Below are 26,256 nucleotides of genomic sequence, written 5' to 3'. Positions count from 1 at the left end.
TTTTAGAAGCAATTTGGACTGTCATTAGGGCAAAATAGCCTTCCGCCCTCATGTAGTTTTTACGTTGAAATCCAGGCCCTGTCTTACAAAGAGTTGTGATTGATCTGATCAATCGCAACTATGGAAAGCCAGCAAAGTCAACATATAAAATGCATGTTTATTCAAATTTTTCTCTAGATATGAATGTATATCCATAATTTAATTTAATTCTTGACAGTATGGTGTGTTCTCCTTTGTTTGTAAATGACATTTTGCAAATTTCCAGTTGAAAAAATTATGACACTGATGGATTTCCATAGCGTTATGACTGATTGGATCAATCGCAACTCTTCGTAAGTCTGGGCCCTGTAGACCTCTCATCTAATCTTTACAAATCATTTTTTTTTTTTACTTTCATGATATCTACAATCTAACAATCCAAAATCAATCACAGTCAGTACATGATAATATCATCTTGAAATCAAATATGATTAAATAATTCTAGATTACATTCATCTTCTCTGTACCCGTACTCTTTCATGATCTTTGTCACAAATGACCAACTTTGCAGCAATCTTCACAACTAGTTTTGGGCCCTGTTCCACAAGGGAGTGTGATTAATTTAATTGATCACAACTATGGATAGCCAGTAGAACCATAATACTTGGTCTATCACTCTATGCACGTACCCTTTGAAAACGGGAATGTGTGGATGAAAAAAAAATGACAAAGCACACACATTTGTCATATTTATGGGGAGCGTTTCATGACAGTTGTCAGCACTGACAAGTTGACTTTCTCTGACAGTTACTATAGTAACTGTCAGAGGCAAGTGCCTCTCAGCCAATCAAAAGCAAGGATTTCATTGAAGTTGTCAGCAATGACAGTAAAGTCAGTGCTGATAACTTTCATGAAATACCCCCCACATGTTATGATTTGTAAGGGCCCCAAAAAATACAAATCAATGCAACGCAAAAATGCAATGAAAAACCAATAATGTGGCTTCCCTGATAAATGCAGTCTAGCCTGTACAAAAGACAAAGGTCCATCGGGGGAATGTTTCATCAACATTTTCGTCTGACAAGTTGTCGGATCTGACAATTTTCTTTAATTTTTATTGGCTCATTCATGATAAATGTACAGAAATAAAAGAAACACCTGTCTTTAGAGACTGTACTCTCCTGAGGGTAAGATTTTTTTCAGGGTACCTGAACATATTGTCCATTGCTCTGTAGGTTACATCGTCTCACCCTAGAATGTGGTTTCAGATCAAAACCTGCACAAAAGAAACTTGAAAATTCTCTAATTGTGCAGACCACTTGGATGATCTTACACTCCATCTAGATGAGGTAATATGCAGGGATGCAGTAACGGCCGGCATTTCGGCCACATTTTGCCGGCCTTGGCCTCAGTCCGAGTCACGTGTACAAAGAAAGAGAAAGGTTTCTCCTGCGGCCTCATAAATAAAAACAAAATGGCCTCGACTACATCCCTGATCAGAGAACATTTTAAATCACAAGATTTATACTTACTCTTGAAACATTACAAACCATAAAGAGAGTGATAGTTCCAATGTCACTGATAACAGGAGAAAACAGGGTTGTGATTAACAAGAAAACAAATTTTAAAATAGAATTGGCGGTCTAATATGTTTTAAATCATTTTAAATTGTTAAAAAAAATGATTTTAAGTCGATCATAGACGCATTATAAAGCATGTTGAAAGAAATGCTTCTATTGTGTCAACCCTGGGAGAAAGACTTAAAGATGGTGCTATATCAGAAAACCTTGAGAAAAGCAAATATACCTGTACCAGCATCCCATTAAGCTTTCCAGGAAACTCCTTATTTCATTATTGTTATCAAAATTATTTAAATCGATTCCAAACACATTTTAAACCATGTTTCATAACAAGAATTTCTGTGCCAACCCTGGAAGAAAGACTCAAACCTGGTGCTATGTCAGAAAACCTTGAGGAAATCAGATGTCCCTGAAGCAGTACCTATTCAGCTTGCAAGGAAACTCCTAATTTCATTTTCATTTAAAAATGATTCAAATAAATTCCAATGCATTTCAAAACATGTTTTAAAACAAACATTTCTATTGTGCCAAAACTGGAAGAAAGACTCAAACTTGGTGCTATGTCAGAAATGCTTGAGAAAAGCACACACCCCTGAAGCAGCACCCCATTCAGCTTGCCAGGAAACTCCTAATTTCATTCCCGTTTAAAAAAAATGATTCAAATAAATTCCAAATGCATTTTAAAACATGTTTTAAAACAAACATTTCCATGGAAGAAAGACTCAAACTTGGTGCTATGTCAGAAACGCTTGAGAAAATCAGCCACCCCTGAAGCAGCACCCCATTCAGCTTGCCAGGAAACTCCTAATGTCATTCGCTATGATGTCAAGGTTAAAGGTCACGAAATCTACTGGTGTTTTCTCTGTAGTCCGATGGAATGGTAAAGCGTGAAGGGCTGATGTTGTCTCTGAATTGGAAGGCTTGGAACGTGACGCGCGCCGTTATGGTTGGTAGGACGGGAACATCTGAAGGTTAAACACAAAATATAATTATAATGATGCTATCTCTTCCATTAAATATACCGTTAAAGGCTATTTTATCTATATAGCAAATGAAGGCACACCAACAACCTATTTTTTATCTACTTTTTATGCAACAGGCATTTGCAATATGAAGTTTGGGGAAAAAGGTAGGCCCTAATAGCTTTTCATGTAACTCATACCCTTAAAAACAAATTAAGTACACAATACTGCAAAAAAAGTACATGAAAATCTGTCTCAAACGCTATAAACATAGATACTTGATGATGATAATGATAGTAAAAATTACAGGCAACACAGCATTATCTGTACAGATATAATACATTCTGAGACATCATATTATCATTACACCAGCTTATTAAAGATCCTGCTTCCAGCATCGTGTGCAATTCAAGGAATCAATCCCACCAGTTGCCCAATCACCTCACCCGGGTTGAGTGCAGCACTATGTGGGTAAATTTTTTGCTGAAGGAAAACACACCATGGCTGGGATTCAAACGCACGACCCTCTGATTGATAGAAGAGTATCAGAACCACAAGACTACATGTACGATACGCAGAATAGTTTTTGAAATATCAAAAAGTAATTGAGAATAATCTTTACCTATCTTAATTGGAAACCCTGGCGGTAGTTTCATCTGGACGAAGTCTCTTAACTTGTTGAAATGTTTCATTGAGGTTAGCACTTCAAGCATGTTTAGTAAGTCTGTCACCTCCATTGGGAAGTCTTCACTCTGTTTAAACAACAAATACAACAATACAGATGAAAGTAAGATGAATGTTTAAGATAAATTCCAGGTGTATTAATTGTTTCAAATGCGTTCATACAGCATCCAACCAAATGACCACCCATGTGTCTCTATGTATAAATGAAAAAAAAAATATGTGTCAAAGGATCTGGATGAAATGGTGTTGAAAATTAGCAAAACAAGCATGATATTCAAGCACGATGTTAAGTGTTTTTGAAGCAATGATAATACATGGTCCCACATATCTTTATCTGTGATGCTGTTCTTCAGTGTGATTCAGAGCTGCCAACCTGAAACATTTCAGTATTTTTAAAGCCAAAAATCAGTATTTCGGTGAGGAAATCAGTATTTAAAGAGAAATGCCAGTAGTTGCAGTAAACACTGATTTCATGAGAAAGTCTGTAAAACCAGGCTTAATTGTCAGTATATCAACGAGGATCTAGATCTGGTAAAGTTACATAAACTGAACTTTGTGAAATCTTGAAATCTACGCTGAAAAATGTTCGCACTAGAGATCACCAACACAGATAGGAACACGTGGGACAGTGTCTCATTATTGTTGGAATAAAGACCCGACGGAAGTGATCGAATCCGCGCTTATTTTGCTTATTTCTCAGCAATTACACAATTTCTTCAAGAATCCTTCGGCACATATTTTTTATTCATACAACCAGACACTTGGGTGGTCATTATATTAGATTCTGTAAAAAGTCATTTTGAGATCGTTACCAATACTGGAATTTATCTTTAAAAAAAAATACCATAGGACAAGACATAAAGCTGAAACTTTAGAAATCAGTATTTTACATGAAACTATCAGTATTCTTCTCATTTTTCAGTACTAAATACTGAAAATCAGTACTACTTGGCAGCTCTGGTGATTGTTTTTTCAGCTCAGATTTCATGATTTCACAAAGTATAGTTTACTGTAACTATATCAGATCTCTATCTATGATGGTATTGTGACAATTAACCTTGTTTTTACAGACTTTCACATAAAATCAGCATTTACTGCAATTACTTCCAATTTATCTTTAAAATGACGAACATGACAAGAAACAATCTAAGGTGCCTAAGTATTCACTGAAAACCACATGGCACCTTTTTTCTAGTTTCTTTTTATATCAAATTTATAGCTTCGGCTCAAACTTCAATAACCAAAGCTAACATAAGTAATTTCTCTAATAGGCTTCACACTGTGACCGAGATATGACTGAAGCAAAAATTGCTGGCCGATGAACAGTTGTGTCCTCACCTATGCTTAAACCAGTTAAACAATGCAGCGCGGTCTTAAAAACCACATCACGTGGTGGTTTCCAAACTGGTTTGAAAGACCACGTAAGATCGCTCTGAAGACAACTTTGATCGTCCCTATTATACACTAAACAGGGGAGCTTTTCATCAACATTTTGGTCTGACAAGTTGTCAGATCTGACAACTTTCTTTGATTCTGATTGGCTGAGAGGCACTGTTACTATGGTAATTGTCGGAATGAAACAGGGATTGTCGGATAAAATCCTTTCATGAAACACTACCCTGGTTTCCACTAAACCAGTTCAAGAAGTTAGATGAGAATGGGGCCAAACAATGCAAAATAACATCTCTTACAAATTTTCACAAAATTAAGGAATCAATTATGTCTTACCATGGCAACTGTTGCTTTGAACATCTTTCTCATCTCTTTGCTGATTTGAGGTCTCCCTAGCAAGGTTAAGGCTCTAGAAGTAGAAAAAGAATCATATTATTATCAATTTGTTTGTTTCATAATATATGCACCAACAGCGTTCACCATCTTGAGAGGTCTTGTAGGTCAAACAGTTTACTTTTCACTATATGCCTATAGTACGCATGGGTGAAAATTGAAAAATGAAATAAATATTTTACTGAGTGATTAATACCAAGTGTAGGGAACAATAAAGATTGATCAACATACCTATTAATACCATCACCACTTTCATCATCATCTTCACCTTTACCATCATCATCATCATCATCATCACCATCATCATCATCATCTTCACCATCATCATCATCATCATCCATCATCATCATCATCACTACTATCACCATCATCATCATCTTCACCATCATCATCATCACCACCATCATCATCATCATCATCCTCATCACCATCACCACCACCACCACCACCATCAATACTATCACCATCATCATCATCATCCCCATCATCATCATCACCACCATCTTCAACAACATCATCATCATCATCACCATCACTATCATCATCCCCAACATCATCCCTACCATCATCCTTTCCTCTGCAATTCTTCCATCTTACCTTCCTCTATCGGCATGAATATACTCCTCCCATGTCAGCACTGACTCAGGAGGTGGAGGTAATGAAGGTCTTCTTTGGCTCTGAACAAAAAAACAAAACAAGAACTCATCGTAAAACAAATATTTATGCCAAGTTTAAGATTCATCCAAACTTTTTAAACATATCTATACAATGATAATTATACTTACTTATATAGCGCTTAATACCTACTTTGTCAGAAGTCTCTAAGCGCTCTACAGTATGCAGCATAATTACCCTGGCTTTAGCAGTGCAGCTGTTACGCGCGCTGTGTTTCAAGGAATAAATTCCTGCCAGGTACCCATTTACCTCACCTGGGTTGAGTGCAGCACATTGTGGATCAATTTCTTGCTGATTATTCTAATTCAACATTTAGCATTTTTCCAAATATTTTTTTCACTTAGCTTTTGCTATCTTGCGAAGGTATGACAGCTAACATTATATAGCAGGAACTTTGGTAAGACTGTGTTCCTTTTAAAAGGCATTTTTTGTCCTTTGGAGAGGACCTAAAATCATCAGTCCTATGGTTGCATACTGATAGACGATAGATGCTTACTTAATCAGGTAAACAAAAAAAGGGGGGCTCAACTTATAACCTCTCTTGGATAGCCACAAACTTATTGATAGAACAACTTTGATTCAACATGTTCAAAACATACAACAGAAATTTTGAGTAAAATTCTGCAACTACCGTAATTCAAAAGGTTCCAAATTAAAGAGTTAATAGGGCAGCTTTTTTTTGACACATTTGTGATGTGCCTAAAAGATACAAAACATGGCTATTACTAATACTTACTGGAAAGCAATCTAAGGAAGGGGATCCTTTACTTATACTCTCTACTGCTGCCTTGTTCCTTTGTATATCTTCGTCTGATAAATGTTCTCTTCTGAAATTTGAAAAAAAAAATGATTCCAAGAAGTTACACATACATAACAAGAACATATCTATTATCAGATACATGCAAAGTCTGGTTTGGATTAATAATTAAAGATTAATCTCTATCCATAGTAACTTTCACATTAATGATTAGTGATACAGGTAATCGGTTCATACTTTATGATATTTAAACATCCATGAAGACAAATTTGTGATAAATCAACAAATTAACTTATTGGGCATATTTCTCTTTTTTTTCATACCTTGTCAACCAACCAGTAAAAATGCCCATCTACGAAGTCAGATCTGAAAACTCTCCTTGGTTTTGATTGGTTGAGAAGCACAGGGGCTTGACTGTTACCATGGTAACTTACAAGCAATCACAACTTTCATGAAACAGTCCCCAAGACTAAAAACTTCTCGAGATGACAAGGATACGTTCAGAGAAAACTGACCTTTTTCTTGATTCTATAACGACCCCGCTGACATCGTAGAAGTTGGCAAAGAAGCTTCCAACGAGCTCTCGTTTATCTTCCCTGAACAGCCATCCACTCTGAGATCTATTGAAGGTGATCGGTTTGGTTGATAGGTTGACCGTCACGATGTCGCTACTCATTAGGATATCGACCTCTTCTTCCAGCTCTGCTTCTGATTGCTATAATCATTCAACAAAGTTTGTAAGCAAAATGAAAATAAATTTGAGCTTTCATGAAAGCAATCATGAAAACAATGGTCCATTTCAAAGGATTACTCTCCAAATGGCCTACACATTCAAAATATAACAAACAAAAATTGAAACTGTTATGCCAGTAATTTGGGTGTGGTCTTATACATGTACATGCTTATTGACATTCCAGGCAGCTTGACACTCTATCATCTGGTTTAACAGTCCTTTCGAGGACTTCACTTTTTAATACAAAACATATATGCACTTCTCATTCTCATCTTTTTCTTTCTCGCCCTTCAGCGTTCATCTTTTCATTCCACTATCAAACCGTCTCCTCCAGAGTAAAAATATAGTAAGAACTTACTAATCGATTGAATTTATTTGCAAGGTAGGATATATACATGTATAACGTACAAGAATGATATTAAGTATCAAAATATACAAGATAGCCCATGAAAGCCAAGATGGCTTATTTCCTACGGGGTTCTCACCATTAGAAGTAACTGATGAAGTATATGTAGCTTACCTCGTAGGATAATCTTTGGTAGACTTTACTCTCGTTGTCGAGAAAGACCAGCGACCTTTCAGGGGTCACCGTACCATCGAAAAGAAAGGTCAGGTCGCCTTTCTGCCACTTCATCTCCGAGAAATCCACAAGGGTCGTATCCAAACGTATCTGAGCGCCCTTCTTGTAGATCCTACAGGTGTCCGACGGTAGAATTCTTGACACTAACGGAACTAAAGATAGAGAGATACAAGATGTCGAGATTAATGGCTGTGACTGTACCAGTTCATAAATACAAAATATAAACACATATGACAATTTATAAACTGTTAAATATCTTTAAGGGAAGTATGTCACAATTTTGTAGAAACAAAAATGATAATTTGATCGCTTCAGTCCCAATTCATCTACTGCCAACTCGTCCATTCACCACAAGGTCTACTTTCACTTAGTCTAATGCCATTCCGTCATTCTGGCCACTTAGACCAATAACCATTCGGTCCAATCATCCCTTCCTCTAATCACCAGTAAATCTATGACCATTTCATCTCATAACCAGTTGGTCTAATATCCATTATCTTTCCACTGTATTCACCTACGGTAATTAGACCAGATACCATGGTATATGGGATGAATGGCTATTTGACCAATAGGTTATTATACAAAATGATGAGTAGATGAAGTGGCAATAAGACCATGTGGATAGTGGACGAACTGATGGAAGACCAAATGATAGTAGGGAAGTTTGTAATTGGACGAATCGACATTAGACCAATCGGAAATAAACCATTTGACAGGGGCCCGTTGCAGAAAGAGTTGCGTTTAAACGCAAGTCAAAAAAATCAATCGCAAGTCAAAAATGCCCCCTGTTGATTGGTTGAAAATCAAATTGCGCATAATTTTTAGAGTTGCGTTTGATTGCAACTCTTTCTGCAACGGAGCCAAGTTGCCAGATTAAAATGAAAATACCAGTACATGTATGCATATTTTTCTAATCACTTCTAACAATTAAGTAGACTGAAAGTCTGAAAGTTTCCCAATAATATCTTTGTTTGTAGCTTTCTGACATTTTTTACTTCTAGAATTGTAAAGGATAAAGCATTCAAAGGGTCCCTTTTTAAAGGAAAAAAAACATTACCGAGTACATCCATGTGTAGACCTATTGAGAATCCAAGGCTGATAAAAAATTCAATGGTTCTGCACTTAAGTGGGATTGGAACGTCAGATGATACATAAGTATAATTCACAATTTCACATCGTTTACCTTTTAGCTTCAGACAGGCTGAAGATAGTTACAACATATGTAATCAATCCCCATACTAAATACTTTTAATGACAACCTTACATGCACATCTTGTCCAGTAGCAGTATTAACAAGTATTGTACGTAAACTGGATTTTTCCCTTAGAAGTGACAAGATTTTAGGGGAAAGTACTTTCCAATGCTAGGAAATAAACATCTATTTAAATATAAATGCATGTAAGTGCATACTAAAAAATAAGTAGAATATTCTCAAATACTTTACAGAGGAAAGAGATTTTTAATAATATGATTTAAAATTTTAAATGCATGTCAGTGTATATTATATACATGTAATTCAAATGCATGTCAATGTATACATGTAATATACGGTACTAATAAAGCCAAATAGTACATAATGTTCTCAAATACAGAGGAAAAAGATTTGGACCTTTGCCAGTATTTATGATATATTCTAGACCAGATCAGTATACTGTTGATTAGATTGCTTCTTCCATACACCCATAAATAGTCCAGCAACCTGAAACTGATCCGTAAAAAGGAAATTAATCCTAGGATTAAGGCCTTGAAATGTGGCTGAACTTCACATTCAATCAATGCGATACAATCAAGCGTGATGGTCGATATAATCGACGTGATGATTCTGAAATCAAAAGATTGGTCACATCATAATATCCCAAGGATGTTATGTACGACATGATAAAAATCCCTATGTCATATTGATGCATAATTATTTACAACATGAAAAAAAATCCCTATGCCATATTGATGCATAATTATTTGCAATGTATTCATGTAGGCTGAGTCTTGTAAACTTCCCTTTCATTTCATATCACAGTACACTATTGGGTTGTGTTTCATCAACATTTTCGTCCAACAAATTGTCAGATCTGACAGCTTTCCTAGATTTTGATTGGCTGAGAAGCAATGTAACTATGGTAACTGTCGGATAAAATGGGACTTCGTCCGAGTTATCCTTCCATGAAACACTCCTCAGATGCATGTAAATACAGGAAGGGCAAGGATTTCTGACATCATGCTACACTAAAATGTACATTAATCTTCAATAGGTGATGTATAGAATTATTCTAATTTATTAATAGACTTGATACCACTAGCTTAGCAAGAGGTTCAGTAAAGTAAAATGAAATAAAAGCAAAATCATGAAAACCTGATATAATTCATAAAAAGCTTGCATCAGAGAAATCAGAGTTCACTGCAGGCCTATGTATTATGTCAGTTGAAAACTCAGGATTATAATAGGGACGTATTTATCTTCGTTGACATCTAATTCTAAACACGCGATGATTCACGATGATATGAGTATATTTACATAATAGCTATGCACACATGACAATTACAGATTTACATGTAATTGTTACTTTAATAATGAAATTGCATCCTACTATTCATGACAATGACACAAACAAAATGTCTTTACTTGTGTTTATTTGATTGACTTGAATTAAGATGATGTACTAGAAACGACATAATGATCAAAACATTGAGCCCTGTGTGATAATACACTGTACATGAAAAGTAAAACTTGTAGCTAGTACATACGGGTTGTACAAAATGGCAGTGACATATAATCTTGGTTTAAAAAAAATTAACAAAGACATAATTAGGGGAATACTGGACACTCAATAGAGCACATAATAAAATACTGGGAAAGGGGCTCGACAGTGTTTGGTAGGTACACATTTTATCATCTGCATTTTGGGGTTGTAAAAATGTATGGAGGGAGTGGGAGAAGGGTTCATTTCGACATTCCTTTTTCCTAAAAAAAATCGAACAAATTTAGAAACAAATTTATCTCAGAGACTTCTATGAAAAGAGAGGTAGAACTATATATCCCCTTGCACCACCCATGTACCTTCATACCTTCTATAATCCCCCCTGTTTGACACATAAAAATATGCTGATATGCAAAAAAGTTTACTTACCCAATACTGTTGGACACCCTCTTCCATATACGAAATTGAGCATTTCATAACATTGAATATATTTCAGTCTTCCCCTCATAGTAGGGAGTTTTCGCTTCATGACATATCGTCGCACGCACCACGAACCGTCCTCTCTGCACATTTCGATGCGAAAGTTACTTTTGCAGAAAACGCATTTAAAGAAAAGTTTTTTTAAACCAGCAATAAGTGCACCTACAAGGAGAGCAAATTATTTACCAGTGTCTTCGTTAAAAAGTTCAGGTTCCAAAGTTTCATCCCGTATCTTTATATTTTCTTGAAGTTGATTATTTACGCCACAGCGGGCAACGTAACAGAGAGGACGGTTCGTGGAATAGATACAGTGCGCTTAACTTTTGCATCGAAGAGCGCAGAGAGGACGGTTCATGGTGCGTGCGACGATATGGAGGGTTTCAGAACACAGTACCTGTATTAGAAATGCCTGTCCAAGGACAAAGAACAGCTGGGAGGTCTTTGTCCAAAAAAAGTTAACCCGAACAGAAGTTTCGGAGCTGACAAAAAAATTGCAAGTATGTTGTTTGTTCAGAGTAGAGCACGAAACTGCTGTTTTGATTCACCAGTTTTCGACAAAGACTTCTTGGTTGCTCGAAGGGCATTTGACGATACAGTTTTTCCTGTTCATACATGTAGAACCAAACTTCTGTGATGTCTTTGCATGCACTCACCCCAGCTTTGAAAATCCCAATGAAGCTCCATGTAGAAGTCACCTAGTTCTGTTAGAAGCTGGACGAGTTGAGGCCTCCTCTGCTCCAGGAGCTCCCGCGATTGTTGTTTCAGTTTCCGTAGCAACAGGGATACTGATGAACGAATAGAAGGATCAGAGAGTAGATGGGTTATAGATTATCATACACCAAAATGGGAAGCATTATGGGCGGATCCAGGATTTTCCAAAAGGGGGGCACATTTTCCACGAGGAAAAATTGACAAAAAAAAGGACTTCACTTTCAAAGGGCACACTTCTTGTTTAACAGCATTTTTACATTATAAATTTTAATTGTGTCTCTCAAGGGGGGGGGGCATGGGCAGGCTGTGCCCCCCCCCCTGGATCAGCCAGTGGGAAACATCACAAGTGTTTGAAACTTTGAATAAATAAATAAAACATAAAATATAAAATTGAAATACATGCATGCACCTTTATGAAGGTATTAAAATTAATTCTAAAAATCATTCTGGTACCCAGGACAAATAGAACAATTGATTTATTGATTAATTGGCTGGTTGATTGATTGATCTTCAAACATTGTAGCAAAAACAGCTAAATGACTTTTTTCAATTGAGTATTATCTATAGTTTTTATTTCAAGATAAATCATTTGTAATTACCAGACTACTACATGCTGCAAATGGATCGCACAATTTTGTTCCCGCTCAAGTAAAAATTGTTCCAAGTATCAAGCTTGAAAGTAAAATTAGACCAATGGTGACCGCCTAATGCTACAAGTTCAGTATCTGAACAAATCACTGGTGTTTTTAAATCATCTTGTGTGCAAAGAGCCATATGAATTAGGTCTATGAATTAGACTGACCTTGATATAAGTTACTGGTGGTATTGTACATTTATAATTGACTTTAATAGGGCTACGAGATATCTAAATATTGTGATATTGAAAGTTAAATGAATATATGTTTCAGACAATAAATCTCCTTTACAAAAAAAGGAGGCCTGATTTATCTGACATGTGCAAGGAGGGTTGTGGTTACATGGTTATCTGTAAAAAAGATAGATCTTTGATTTCCATATTATGATTTATGAATTCATTTTTTTCAAATTGCAGAACAAAAATGGCACTGAATATTAGTGCTCAAATGGATAGAGACCTTCAACTTTTGACTTGTTTTTTGTGATTTCTTTGTTTGCCTCTTATTCAGCCTAAACTGCTTTGTTTGGAAAAGCTCTTACACATAGTAATATGAATGCAGATAGAGGTAGAATTAAGCATGAAAAAAAATCATCAAAAGCTGTATGTTTTATCAAATCAACTTATTCAAGCATGAAAACAATATTTTCATGATATCTCTATGTGACAGCACTAAAGAAAATCAAGTACTGTAGGAGCTGTTATTTTCGCGGGGGTTTCGCGAATTGCTGTTCGGCCGCGAATTTAACAACACGCGAAAATATTGACACATTTCTCAGTCAGTGCCAATGCCCCCAACAGCAAAGCTTTGCTATTGAAAACATTCTGCATAATGAGAAAATGGAGATATGCACCTGTATATGTACAAAAATAAGGCTTAGAAAGTACAGTTAGTGATTCAAAAAGTTAGCTAGAATTTCACTTTTTTTAATTTCTCAAACAAAATCAGGGCCTACATGTAAACTATTTTCTAACATTATTTTATCAATATTTATACACTCACTGTAATATTAAAATGTATTTTCCATGAAGCAATTTGATTTTATTGTCATCTGATTGACTCTATACACACGTATTGGTAGCTATTTGCATACTCATTAATATTCATAAGTCACATGACCACAATTTTTGAGGTGAACATTCTGTTCACTAAATTCCACAATTTTGCACTTTTTACCAACTTTTTGAAAAATGAATCGAACAAAACACAAATTCCAAAGATTGCTTAACCCTATAGATCCTGTGGCATGATGAATTTTTAGATCTAAAGGTTAAAAAAGTGAAATTTAAGCCACTTTTTCCACAATTTGTAACTGTTTTTACAGGGACATATTTATGTACAAAAGACATATCAGCATGGTGACTTTGAGGAGTGTAGATATTTCCACATGAATTGCACTAGTTTTGCTTCTTTGAAATGCTGTGGAAATGTATGTACATCTTCCGATCGCGAATTTAACAACCCGCGAAAATGTCGGGACCCCCGCGATTCGCGAAAAATTCTGTACGCGAAAATAACAGCTTTTACAGTATTATATGAAAAGCAAAGCAAAAAAAAATCACCCAGTTTTAATAGCCTGCATAATCACAACACTTCTAACAGAATATTCTACTCAGTATTCACAGGGTCCTGCACTTTATAGATGAATCTAATTAAACAAGTAATCAAGATACAACAGAGACACTGTCTGTCTGCATTCTGGTTTACATACAGGGATCATATTTCATCTAGATATCAGGCATTTATTGTGTACTATGTGACCCCGAGGGCTTACTAATACTATGCTTAGAGTTGGTTCATATGGAATCAGGGTCCTGTCTTACAAAGAGTTACGATTGATCCAATCAATCGTAACTCAATGGAAATCCATCAGTGTCATGATTTTTTTTCTGCAGGAAATTTGCAAAATGTCCTTTGTTAGCAAAAGAGAAGACACAACATTGTCAAGAAATCAATGAATCTATGGATATACAATACATTCATATCTAGAAAATTTCTTTTGGAACAAACATGAATTTTATATGTTCATGGTTCTGGCTTTCCATAGTTGCGATTGATTGGATCAATCACAACTCTTTGTAAGACGGGCCCCAGAGATCAGGATGAGAGGTTGGTAGGGAAAATGTGATATACAGTACCTAAAATGTTTGATGAATCCAAGACCAAAGGAAATTATTTTGACCATCCCATCCCCCCCCCATCAGGGGACCGTTTCATGAAGTTATCAGCACTGACAACTTGTCTTTCTCTGACAGTTACCATGGTAACACTCAGAGGTTAATGCCTCTCAGCCAATCAAACCAAGGATTTCAATGAAATCGTCAGCTCTGACAATCTAGTCAGCACTGACAACTTTCCCCCAGGTCATTAATTGAAGAAAAATGATTGAAAACAATACATGTACCATTGGCTATACAAAGTTTAATATTGGTATTGTTTTACGTGGCTTAATTCTGGTATTATATCATGAGCTATGGTATTAAAAGGGTTGCCCCTATTTTTTTCTGGGGGGTCATTATTAAAAACATATTGTTTCCTAAGCTAATTCATTTCGTTTATTCTACACTTCACTTCTGTAGTTGTTTAATTCCAGACACACTTGGGAGTTATCCTTGTAGTTTACAACCTGAAGTGCTCAATAAAACATCTTCAGATCTATCAAATTTCAAATTGTGATATCAAGTTCTACATTTGAAGAAGCCTATCTTAAGAAATGAGAGAAGATGAGGGTAAAACAGATTCAGAGCACAAAGATTTCTTGTCTTAATAGAAGGAAATTGAGAGAGTCAAAACAGACTTTGCGATCCTATGAAATTCACAGAATTCATCCAAACTTTGCTTTGATCCGAGATTGGGCGTGAGGTGGGCATGTAGGCTCATGTTCTGTCTGCGATGGAACAGCAAATAGAACATTCTTTATTGGAGGACTGTGCAGAATATAAATTGGTATTCAGTCCTTGGGACCGCAGACAGGGTTTTAGATGACAAAACCAAATATCTCATTTCCTTCATAAGATGCACTCGCATCTAAACCAAGAATCCAATTCAACACAGGATTTTAAAGGAACCAATCAAACTAGGCCCAAGTCATAACATTTTTTTTTACCAGTGGCCACCGCTTATTTTTTGCAGAGACCGATGCAGTGCACTGATGAAATGAAGAAATACACGTACATAAGAAATCCAGTTTCAAAAAGACTACGAAAATTATAAACCAGTTTAAGAACACAATATCCTCACCTACAGTTTGGGGAATGATTATTAGCCGAGTGTTAACAAAATGAAGATTGAAGACACAAATTTAGAAGACGAAAAAAAATTCAGGTTAATATCATATTTTAGATGAAATATATGGCCCAGGTATAGCACCCAGTATTAAGAGATAAGTAAAGAGAATTCAAGATAACTTTTGCCTATTTTAAAGTCTTGATTTTATACACATCCTACCGCAGGTACATAAAAGGAAGACCAAAGACAAAAGTCGATTCTGAGCATGTGTTAAAAGCATGTGTAACAAATGCTTACATTATTTAACTTTACAACAATGAATTAAATCATGTTCTGCTTAATACTCACTGCTTGCTTGATAGGTTAATGAGTAAAGTTATAGTAAGTATTTGGTTATGCATATTTTTCTCTTTCATGTTCTTTAGTATTCTTCCTTCTTTTCTGTCATTTGCTTCATTAGTTTAGAATGTTCTTTTCTTCCATACAAATTCAGGCACTCTCTTCTTTTTATTTGTTTATATTATATAATTGTTTTCTTTCATTTCATTGTTTTTCTCTCTCATTTTCTTTAGTTTTCTTCCATACAAATCCAGGCACTCTCTTCTTTTTATTTGTTTACATTGTATTATTGTTTTCTTCCATTTTATTGCTTTTTCTATTTCATTTTCTATAGTTTTTTTCCTTCTTTTCTGTAATTTGTTTCATTCATTTAGAATGTTCCTTCCTTCTTTACAAATTAAGGCACTCTCTGCTTTTTATTTTATGTATTGCATTGTTGTTTTCTTTCATTTAATTGTTTTTCTCTTTAATTTCTTTAGTTTTCTTCCTTCTCTTTCTGTCACTTGCTTCATTAGCTTAGAATGTTCCTTCGTTCTTTACAAATTCAGGTGCTCTCTTCTTTTCATTTTTTAAATTTTGCATTATTTTTTTTTTTTTTCATTTCATTGTTTTTTGCTTTATGGATTCTTTTCTCTCTCTCCTGTATACCATGTTCTGTATTCCTTTCGTATCATTTATGTTTCTCACAGCTATTTAATGTGTCTGTGGTCTTCTATGCCGTGCCAGCTTGGTCGACTTTGCCCAGCAGCAGTGCAGCACTTTATAAATACAAAGTGATTTTGTCAATAAAGTTACATGTAGAATATCCTTAAACCGGGGAGTGATAACGTGTGGTCGTAAATTACATGTACATGTAGATATCAGTAAAACCACAAGTGCAGACAGATCTATGTGATTATTACCGGTGGCAGATCGAAGGGGGGGGGGGGCATTTCCGGCCCGTGCCCCCTCCCCTTTTGATAGTCATTATTGTAGTCAGTTCTTGTATGGCACATAACACATTATGAATAACATCTCTATGCGCTTCCAAAGGACTTGGAAATTATTACCCTGGCTGTAGCTCAAGCAGTCTTCAAGCACTGAGTGCATTTCAGGGAATAAATTCCTGCCAGCGCAATGTGGATAAACTTCTTGCTGAAGGAAACTACGCCATGGCTTGGATTTGATACCACGACCCTCTGTTTCAAAGTCAGGAGACTCATCCACTGGGCCACAACGCTCCACTAATGTAAATATGTTGTTCACATACACAAGTATGCCCCCCCCTTTTGAGAGTGACACCATTTTTTTAAAATATGAATATGTCATTCATACACAAGTGAAGACCTTTCTTCTAGTCAAGTTGTATGTGGGACAAAATGAGGTATATAACAAATACGGACTGCTATGTATTTGGATGACGGCATTGACGGCTACCTCGGAGTGATATACATGTAAAGGCAAGTACAGTATGAAAAGCACTTTAAGAATTATAATTATAATTTCCACCGCCATACCCATGAGCAGTCATTACTTGTAATTTTATATCACGTTTTGGGGGAATATTACAAGCATTATGCTTTAACTTTGGACCCCCTCCCCCCCAAAAAAAAAAACTTTTATAAAACCTTGTATTTACTTATCGGTTAGACAAGGTCTGTAAATTCCCCAATCGGAGAAAACCAGGGTCCCGTCTTACAGAGTTACAATTGATTCAATCAATCGTAACTCTATGGAAATCCATCAGTGTCATGATTCTTTTCAAAAGGAAATTTGCACTATGTGAATGCATGAATATACATGTACATGTACTTCATATCTAGACGATATTTTAAACAAACATGTACATGTATTTAGATGATGACGTTAATGGCCTTCCTTCCATAGTTGGGGTTGACTGGATCACCCGTAACTCTTTGTAAGACGGGACCCTGGTTTTCTTGAACTATAAGTCTGTCTAAATATGCAGATTCTCACATACACCAGTAAACCAGGCAGATGTATGTAATGCATTGTGCAGAAATCAATGATAAATGTCAAGGATGAACTCCTGACAGCCTTTCCAAATTTCAGAAAATACAAATAGTAGACCTATAAACACACACACACAATTGGTGCAGCTCACAATAGGTCATCTAACCACACTTTGTATTTGGGTTTCTGTCTTTTATCTTTTGTAATTTCATCTTATTTACCATAATATTAGAGCATTAAATTTATGCATTTTTTGTCACTGTCAAGAATTTATTTCATTATGTATCTACATGTATGATATTCTTTGTGTTTCTTTCATGTATACATACATGTATAAATTGTTGTGTATTTTTTGTATACAATACCACAAACAATTACAACTATTGTAACTTTGTCATTAATGTTACTACCATGGTAACCTTATAAGTGATTGGCTGCTGAGCCCTGTTACCATGGTAGTTCAATAATGGCAAAGTTGAAATAGAAGTTAAAAGACAAGTCCACCCCAACAAAAAGTTTATTTGAATAAAAAGATTTACAAAATCAAACACAGATAATGCTAAAATGTAATCAACGTTGGATGTAAATAATAAAAATATGACACTTCAGGAAATAATATTACATATAGGCCTACTTCTTAGGTTTGAATAGCATTTCTGGTTGCGAGAGACAAGCTTTTGAAAGTTCTGTACAAAAATTGCTACACAAGAGAAATGTGTAGGGGTAGACAAAGAGGGGGGGGGGTGGAAATGGTTGACATACAAGCATATATGTATGTTGCAGCCCTAAAGCCCCCCCCCCCCACCCCTCGTAACTCATTTCAAATAACATCTACAGCAACCATCTCCTTGACGTACACTCAATCATCAAGTATCTAGTGCATCCATTTGAAGTAGTTTATATTAGAAACGTTTATTATTGCTCCACCAAACGCAATCTCCAGCATTTGCCGGAATGACAAATGACCTTTTAACAACACCGTAGCTTTACTTCGGCACTAATAACAAGTCAGCACAGTGCTATCGAGTTGAAGTAATAGCAACTTGTCTGAAGTCTTGGCAGAGGAAATGTCACGGTATGAATTTGATGCAACAAACACTCTAAAAGTGGATCACATTGTTATGGGGTAATAAAGTAAACATGTTTGAAGTTGAGTGCTGTCTTTAGAATACCCTGACACATCCTGTAGGCGATTAATGCACAGCTTGATATTGCCATCATGTTTGATTTAAACCCTTCGAACTCAACATTTCTTTGAAATATGAAATCAAAAATTTTCAGGTATTAACATGTAGCTACCTGAATAAACTAGTAGATGTGTATATAATATCAAATTTTGGCCAACATAATTACTATGATCTTACTTTCGGGTTCAAATGTAAATATACCAATGCTACTTGGACACTGTGACCATTCCCATGTAACAGCGGTATACATGTACATATTTAGCGTTTTGCTTGAAATACCGTAACTTCATAAAATGAAAGAAAATTCCCTTGCATGAAATTTCAGTATACATGTAGCTTCATCATGCACCCAGAACTCTGATATACCGTCACCTTTGGATATCCCAGAATGCAACATTCTGTTCTCTTGAACACTTAGTTTGACAAATTATACATGTTATTGTTAAAATTACTTCAATTTTAATTGGTCCTTTCATTTGCTACACCAAATTAGAATGATACTTATTAGTATACTGGTAATACTTAATTCTATTTACATAAATCTAATTTCATATGATTATTTTTCTCAACGTCACAAAATTTCAGTAAATATGTAGTGTCTCAATACAAAAGTAAATCCTACAAACAATAGATGTACTGAATAATCAATTTTGGCTTAGGCTGAAATACTGTCACAATTTCAGCCCCAATTTTGGGGGGAATACCCGCCAACATGCAATCATTATCTTTTTATACAGCCTGATGTAAACATACATGTATATCTGAAATTCATTAAAGTAGAGTTTACTGCAGAGAACAATGAATACATTAATCATTAATGATAAAGGAAATCCTGATTGCAGAAAGTCTGCATGCCATCATATATCATCATTTTCCTGTTTATAGATTGTGTATTTTGTCTGTTGAACCTGAGGGAGGTAGGGAATACCCATCAAAGTCCAACAGTATAATCTTCAAAGCCAAATTTCAACTGCAAATTGCATAACAGATGAGAGAGAGAGGGAGCAATCTGAAGTGGCACTAAAAGCACATCTCAAACATGTAATTTTAATTTATAATAAAAAAAAAAATTCTGAAATGCAATTTTCATTCAGGATGGTATACAGTTCCAAAGCACATTCTTAGCATAGTACATGTAGGCTAGTCCAAAGTTTGGACTACAGACAGGCAGTCACTGACTGACCATGTACTGTAGTTTGCTGAATATCGGAGATAAAAAGACCGAAAATTTCTATTTTTCATGTTTTTCACAAGAGTGATTACAGGTACATGTTTAATGTTCAATGAAATCATTTTGTTGCCATTACTTTGATGCCACCCTCAGAGTTCTGACTTTCTAATTTAGGCCTACATGTATATGAGTGTGATTGAACAAGTCTACACCCCTATTTCAACCAAAGTTTACATGTTTTATGGTGAAGCAGACCTGCCGACCTTCTACAACAAAAAAAAGTATTCTTAGAAGGAAAAAAAGTGTTTTTGGTAAAAAAGAGTATTTCCAAAAATTTGTCTCAACGTAACAATCGCCAGCCTGTTGTAGTGAGATCGGTGGAAAACGTGTGAAATGACTCTACTTGAAAACTTGATAATTCACCCTTTTAAACGTGTGCTTGCAGGCAAGAATTTACTTCTTTTCATGCAACAAGTTACTGGTAATACAGTGATTTTTACCGGTCTGGGACTGTTGGACTGGCACTAGTGTCATGCGCTGTGTATAATACTCCATGATTGGAAATTAAAAAAAGTAACAAATCATACAAAAAGTATTGGTGTATTCATAGCAAAAAATACTATAAAACGGAAATGGTTGGCATGTCTGGTGAAGCATCTGATCACCAATTATAAAGACTTCAAATAAAGGACTGAGAAATTAGCCAAGTGGCTACCTCAGGCGAACACAGATCCTGTTTATGGGATAGGCCCTGAAACTAGTTCAGATAATGTGCATTGGGCCATGTCCAGCATGTCAAAGACTACTTGGAATCCTTTGAACAGGCTGGTTTCACCCATGTGATAAAATGAAGAGAAAGGCCTCCTTTCTTAATATTGGGTAAGGGTCTTTTGTGAGCTGGACATAGCCAAGTGACCACAGAATATGCACACTCTTTCACAATATAAGGGCCTTTCCTTCAACAGGAACGGCATGTTATTGTTGTGCGGGCTTGTCATGGTCTAATGGTTATTACTCTCATCTTTCAAACAGAGGGTTGTGGGTTTGAATCCTAGCCGCATGTTTTCCTTCAGCAAGAATTTTGCCCACACTGTGCTGCACTCGACCCAGGTGAGGAGAATGGGTATCCAACAGGTTTAATTCTCTGAATAAACCGAGTACTGCTGAAAAGTTGTAGCTCGAGGTGAAGTGAATTGTAATTGTAGTTGCACTTTGCATCCTCAAGCAAAAAGGGCTATACAAATCCAGCTCATATTATCATTCTTATTAGCAAAACATCCTTAACAGCAAATGAGTGGTATTGGCTATCAATAGTCAAACCATAACTTACATCAAAGTTAAAGCAAACCAGACTTTAGAAGTTTAGAATATGGGCCACTCTGTTTTACATTTTTAATGGGAGAGGGTGGTAAAGTAGCACTAATTATGTTAAGCCCAAAAACCAAGACTACACTTTTATTGAGTGCCAGTTGGCAGTCAATTCACCAAGTACATGTACTATCATTTTATTTCTACAGTGAAAATGTATATTAAAAAAATGATTTTGTTATGAAAAGAAATATCTGGCCATGCAATGAATTTCAACAAAATCTTTGACACATTTGTTTCATGGATTCTGCAGATTAAAGCTATAGTAGTGGAACATAGTTCCTTGTATTAAACTTCAATTCAAAACAAATTATATGAAACGGCAGCCTTAATAGCATCGCCACGAGTCCTAAAAACTACTGGCCCATTCTGAGGGCAGTCTTGTCATGATAACACACTCATTCACTACATTCATACCACCATAACTATTACCAAGTAGCTTTACTAACAATTACTTGTCCTCTCAAATAGTGTTTGTGTTGTAGTGTTTCTACACAATTACCACAAATTAAATCATATGCCAGATTATTCTAAAAAATAGTCATCTCAGAAGGTATAGACTAGCTATTTATAGCACATAGTCAAGGTGAGACCACAAAGAATGTCAGCCAGTTCACCACACCCCCCCCCCCTCCCTCCCACCCCCGTTTTAGAGATTGATGATAACTTACTTGTATTCCTGTCTCCATAACTGATGGCTTCTGCTAATGGGTTCCATCCATGGACATTTTTGGATTTGACAGGTGCACCGTGGGCTAATAACAGGTGCATACAATCTAAACAAAAAAATAATAATACAGAAAGAGAGCAGAAAGGATTTAAATTTTGAAAATATATAATAGGAATATATGTCTTAATATACATTACACAAATCATTGAGGTATAGTATAAATGACAATCTTTTGTTCTTTGACATTAAAATGTCTGCATATTGTCACTTGTTGACCCCTTAATGCCTGTTGTTTACATGTAGCCTACTGCTGACAGAATAAATCACATTATTATGGACCAACAACCCTCTAAACTGAAAGTGTCATTTTTAAAATAATATATATACTGTACATCAATATAATATACCGGTATATGTATATTTTTTTCTGTTTTCAACCATATGGGAGTTGATTTTGACAAGCCCTTGGCCTTTGTTAAATTCTACACATGAATTGTAAATGAATCTTACATAGTTTATGCATATTTCACCATTGTAATTGTACATGTATATGCAAATTTAAAATAAAATGAATTGGAAAAAAACAACATTTATATACTGTTTATATACTAGTATTAAGTAACTTTTAAGAGAATCTAATTCGAAACTAAAAAGTTTTCTTTAGCAAGATAACGTAAAAAGTTTTCTTTAGCAGGATAACGTATTGCACAAAATTACAAATGATCTTCATAACACTGAATTTTCATAGAAAATTAGTTAGGACTACAGAGGTCCTATTAAAAAAGTATTCAGGTCTAAAAAAGGTACGGGCCAATGATTGAGATTTTTTCATGAATAGATCTCTAAAAGAACAATAAATTCATAATTTGAGGATTTTTCAATAGAACTTACTGCATTTTTGCTTATCATTTTTGGCCTGGTCATACATATAGGACATGTAGTTGGTCTCAAAATTTGTTGAAATGATCAAACAAAGTCAGATTTAGTGGCCGGCACTTTTGTTATGTACAACAGACAATGAAAGAAGTCACATATCCTGGGACCAACAACAACTTTGCTGAGCATTATCTTTCAAATAGTAAGCATGAGAAGTTTATTAGAAATCATTTTTTTTCCACTTTTAAACAAGAAATGTATCTCCATTTATGCTGCATCAGGTGAGATGAAAGGATACCTGAAAAGATTGATTCCTTGAATGCAAAAATCACTTTAGCTTGAGTTAAAACAGGTTAATGAAAGGGTGGGGAGTTTTTCACTGACTAACCTTTATGACCCAGGATGACAGATAGATGAAGTGGTGAGTTTCCTGCACAAAAAAAAGGAAAAGATATTAAAAGATCAATTACCATGAAACCATTATCAGCCTAAAATTTCAGAAACATCGAACGTCAGGAACCCTGCAATTTTAGTTTGGATGTCAATGTCATCATTCAGAACAACAGACTCTTAGTTTCTCATCCCAATGGACTGAAGGACTGATGAGCCTGATCACTTTACATGAATGAGAACACACTCTACCTGTCCATGGACCATGGTGTTCTATGAGACTTTATGTATCTCAAATTCATTTTTATCTCACACTACTTTTGCCATAATTCATCTTACTGTAAGACTTACAGAACACATTTTCATCATGTATCAAATTATTTTTGCCAAAATAACATTCTCAAAATTAAGGAACTGTATGTATCACTTGACTTCCAATTCATGGGCAATCTTGATAGAAATAATATGAATTCACTAAGTTAAAAAGAGCAATTGATAGCACTTTACATAGGGGCACATGCTAATTAATGAAGATCGTCCGAAAAAAAAGAATGCCCTCATATCAAACCAAGACAAATCAGGTCCTGATGAAATGAGATTGTCCTTGCTCCGTTTATGAGGACAATATTTTGTTCACCTTGCCCTGCATGACTTACACGTTGGGGGGGGGGAGTTGAAAGAAAATATTTGCAATCAATTGGAAATTTATTATCAAGTGATAGATGAATATTAACTAAAGCAAATCAACTAAAGTCTCATACATAATACTTGTTGATGCAAGAAGCAGACTATCAATTAATTACAAATTTGAAATGAAATATAATGTATGACTCTCAATTGATTTTTGGACCTAAAATTGATATGCAATCAATCATAAATCATCATCATCATCATCACCACCACCACCATTACCACCACCATCACCATCACCACACCATCATCATCACCATCATCATCGCCACCATCATCACCACCACCATCATCATCATCATCATCATCATCATCATCATCATCATCATCATCATCACCATCATTATTATCATCATCACCATCATCATCAAGGGTACACAGCAACAGAACGTTAGTTCTATGACGCTATGGTCGGGTGCAGATGCGACAGTGACTGTTTTTAGAGCAGCCTTAAATTTATCTAGGGATTGCATTGATGTAGAGGCTAAGGGCACATCATTCTGATCCTGTATGGTTCTTGGCAGGAATGAGTACAAGTGCCTGTCTGTTCTGGATTCAATGATATTGAAGGCATCTTGAGTGAAGCATCGAATAGGAGAACTGGAGTTTCTAAGTTGGAGCTTGGTCAATGTTATCGGAGATTCTCCCTCATGGATTAAGTAGAACTAGCTCAATCTGGCATTGACCCGTCTGTCAGCAAGACTTTTCCACTTGACTTACAAATGTAATCGTTGATCACAAAATGAGCGGCTGTTCTTTGAACCCTATCTAACATTATTTTCTTGCAACACCACACAGAAACTAGTTTTGATTGTTCCAAAGATATGTCATTAAAACATTCCTAATTCATCCTGGTCTACTTTAATTGAAGTTATGTTGCCGTCTTCCCAGGGAAAATGACGTTACATTATTGCAGTGACACAGACTAAGTTAGGACCCCTATAAAAAAAACTTGTCATAACAAATTCAAGAGATCAAGATAAAAGTACATAAAAATATAGACAATGTAAATACAATGAACATCAAATTTAAAGAAAGTTAGGAAGGTAATGACAAAAGAGGAAGAAACCTTGTCACTTTTGTGAGGCCAACCCATAACAAAAATTGTACTCATAAAATTGAAATAAAAGCTACTGAAATGAAATCCTTTAAACTGATTGGCTTACTATAAATTTGTCATGTTTGTTGTCCATTCGTTATACAGGTCTTTATGAAATGGCACTTCATATTAGTCCTAGATTGACTAAAAATATGTCTAAAAAAAGAATCTAACACTAGTCAAACTCAAACTCAAAGTCAAGACTATTTAACAAAAGACAAGTTCAAGACACGAGTCAGAGATGTCGTCTTAAACTAACTCAAAATATGAGAACAATTTGTATATAGTGTATATGCGTTCGTTTTTGGACTTATTTTCATCGAGCTTTGCTACGAGCAACACGTTTAATTAGCCGATAGACAACCAACTGTTGTGCGACGATACTCCGTGGAGGTTTATGCACACTACTGGAAGAAGACAAGTGACTAGTTAGAATCTTTGTTAGCATGGTTAGAATGAAAGAATTCAGAATCAGATGAAAAGTCAGCTTTGACTTTTTTGTCTGAGACAGAGTCTGAGATTGACTTTTAGTTTTTTAAACATAAAAAAGCCATACTCATAGAAATTTACAGGTAGATTATGAAGCTTCAGTTTCGTCCTACATGGAAACGTGCTTTCGCCTATTCACTTGCATGCAAAGAAATTGCACACGCCGACAATTGCTTGGACCTCCACTCCAGTGTAATGTTAGAAGTATCTTATTTGACTTACCGTGCACATCTTTCTGTGCAATATCGTATTTGTGCGAGCGAAGAAGAACTGAAAGTTGTTTCAGATCGTCATGAAAAACACATTCATGGAGCGGGAAAGAGTGGTTGGTCGTCATTTTAGATGCAACGGAATCATGCTATCCTGCGAATACACACAAAGAAATTATCTGGCAGATGACAAGATATTAATAAATTGCTGAAAAATGAAAAATGTCTAAGACTCTGAAATGACGGGCCCCGAATTCCGCAATGTCAACATTTGTGATATTTACGTATCAATTGCGCAAGCGCATAAACTTCAAAGTGCGTTGAACTGCA

General features: G+C 35.6%; 1 protein-coding gene across 2 annotated transcripts; it reads right to left on the bottom strand.

Moving 5' to 3' along the window:
• Positions 1 to 395: 395 nt before the first annotated feature.
• On the bottom strand, positions 396 to 26,199 carry LOC121424541 (ankyrin repeat domain-containing protein 13C-B-like). Of its 2 annotated transcripts, XR_005971399.1 has the most exons (12): positions 25,940 to 26,199; positions 23,438 to 23,479; positions 22,175 to 22,279; positions 11,565 to 11,696; positions 7,676 to 7,887; positions 6,938 to 7,137; positions 6,402 to 6,492; positions 5,588 to 5,667; positions 4,934 to 5,006; positions 3,144 to 3,273; positions 1,929 to 2,524; positions 396 to 761 (listed from the first exon to the last, which is right to left on the bottom strand). XR_005971399.1 is itself a non-coding variant. In XM_041620260.1 (11 exons), exons 1-11 carry the CDS (start codon positions 26,052 to 26,054, stop codon positions 2,391 to 2,393), a joined length of 1,314 nt encoding a protein of 437 aa, XP_041476194.1. In that variant the 5' UTR covers positions 26,055 to 26,199; the 3' UTR covers positions 396 to 2,390. The 2 variants fall into 2 exon arrangements, 1 of the variants encoding a protein (XP_041476194.1); XM_041620260.1 differs by having other exon boundaries at positions 396 to 2,524.
• Between the last annotated feature and the right edge of the window lie 57 nt (positions 26,200 to 26,256).

Source organism: Lytechinus variegatus, chromosome 11 (assembly GCF_018143015.1).
Source record: "Lytechinus variegatus isolate NC3 chromosome 11, Lvar_3.0, whole genome shotgun sequence".
Lineage (NCBI taxonomy): Eukaryota > Metazoa > Echinodermata > Echinoidea > Temnopleuroida > Toxopneustidae > Lytechinus > Lytechinus variegatus.
The sequence above is the reverse complement of the archived record's forward strand: the minus strand, read 5'-3'. Positions and strand labels throughout refer to the sequence as shown.

Coding starts and splice junctions, on each gene's coding strand:
- LOC121424541 (XM_041620260.1), bottom strand. CDS start 26,054: ATGACGACCAACCACTCTTTCCCGCTCCATGAATGTGTTTTTCATGAC. Junction 23,480..25,939: donor TGCACAGAAAGATGTGCACG/GTAAGTCAAATA, acceptor TTTTTTGTGCAG/GAAACTCACCACTTCATCTA. Junction 3,274..4,933: donor TCAAAGCAACAGTTGCCATG/GTAAGACATAAT, acceptor TTGTTTAAACAG/AGTGAAGACTTCCCAATGGA.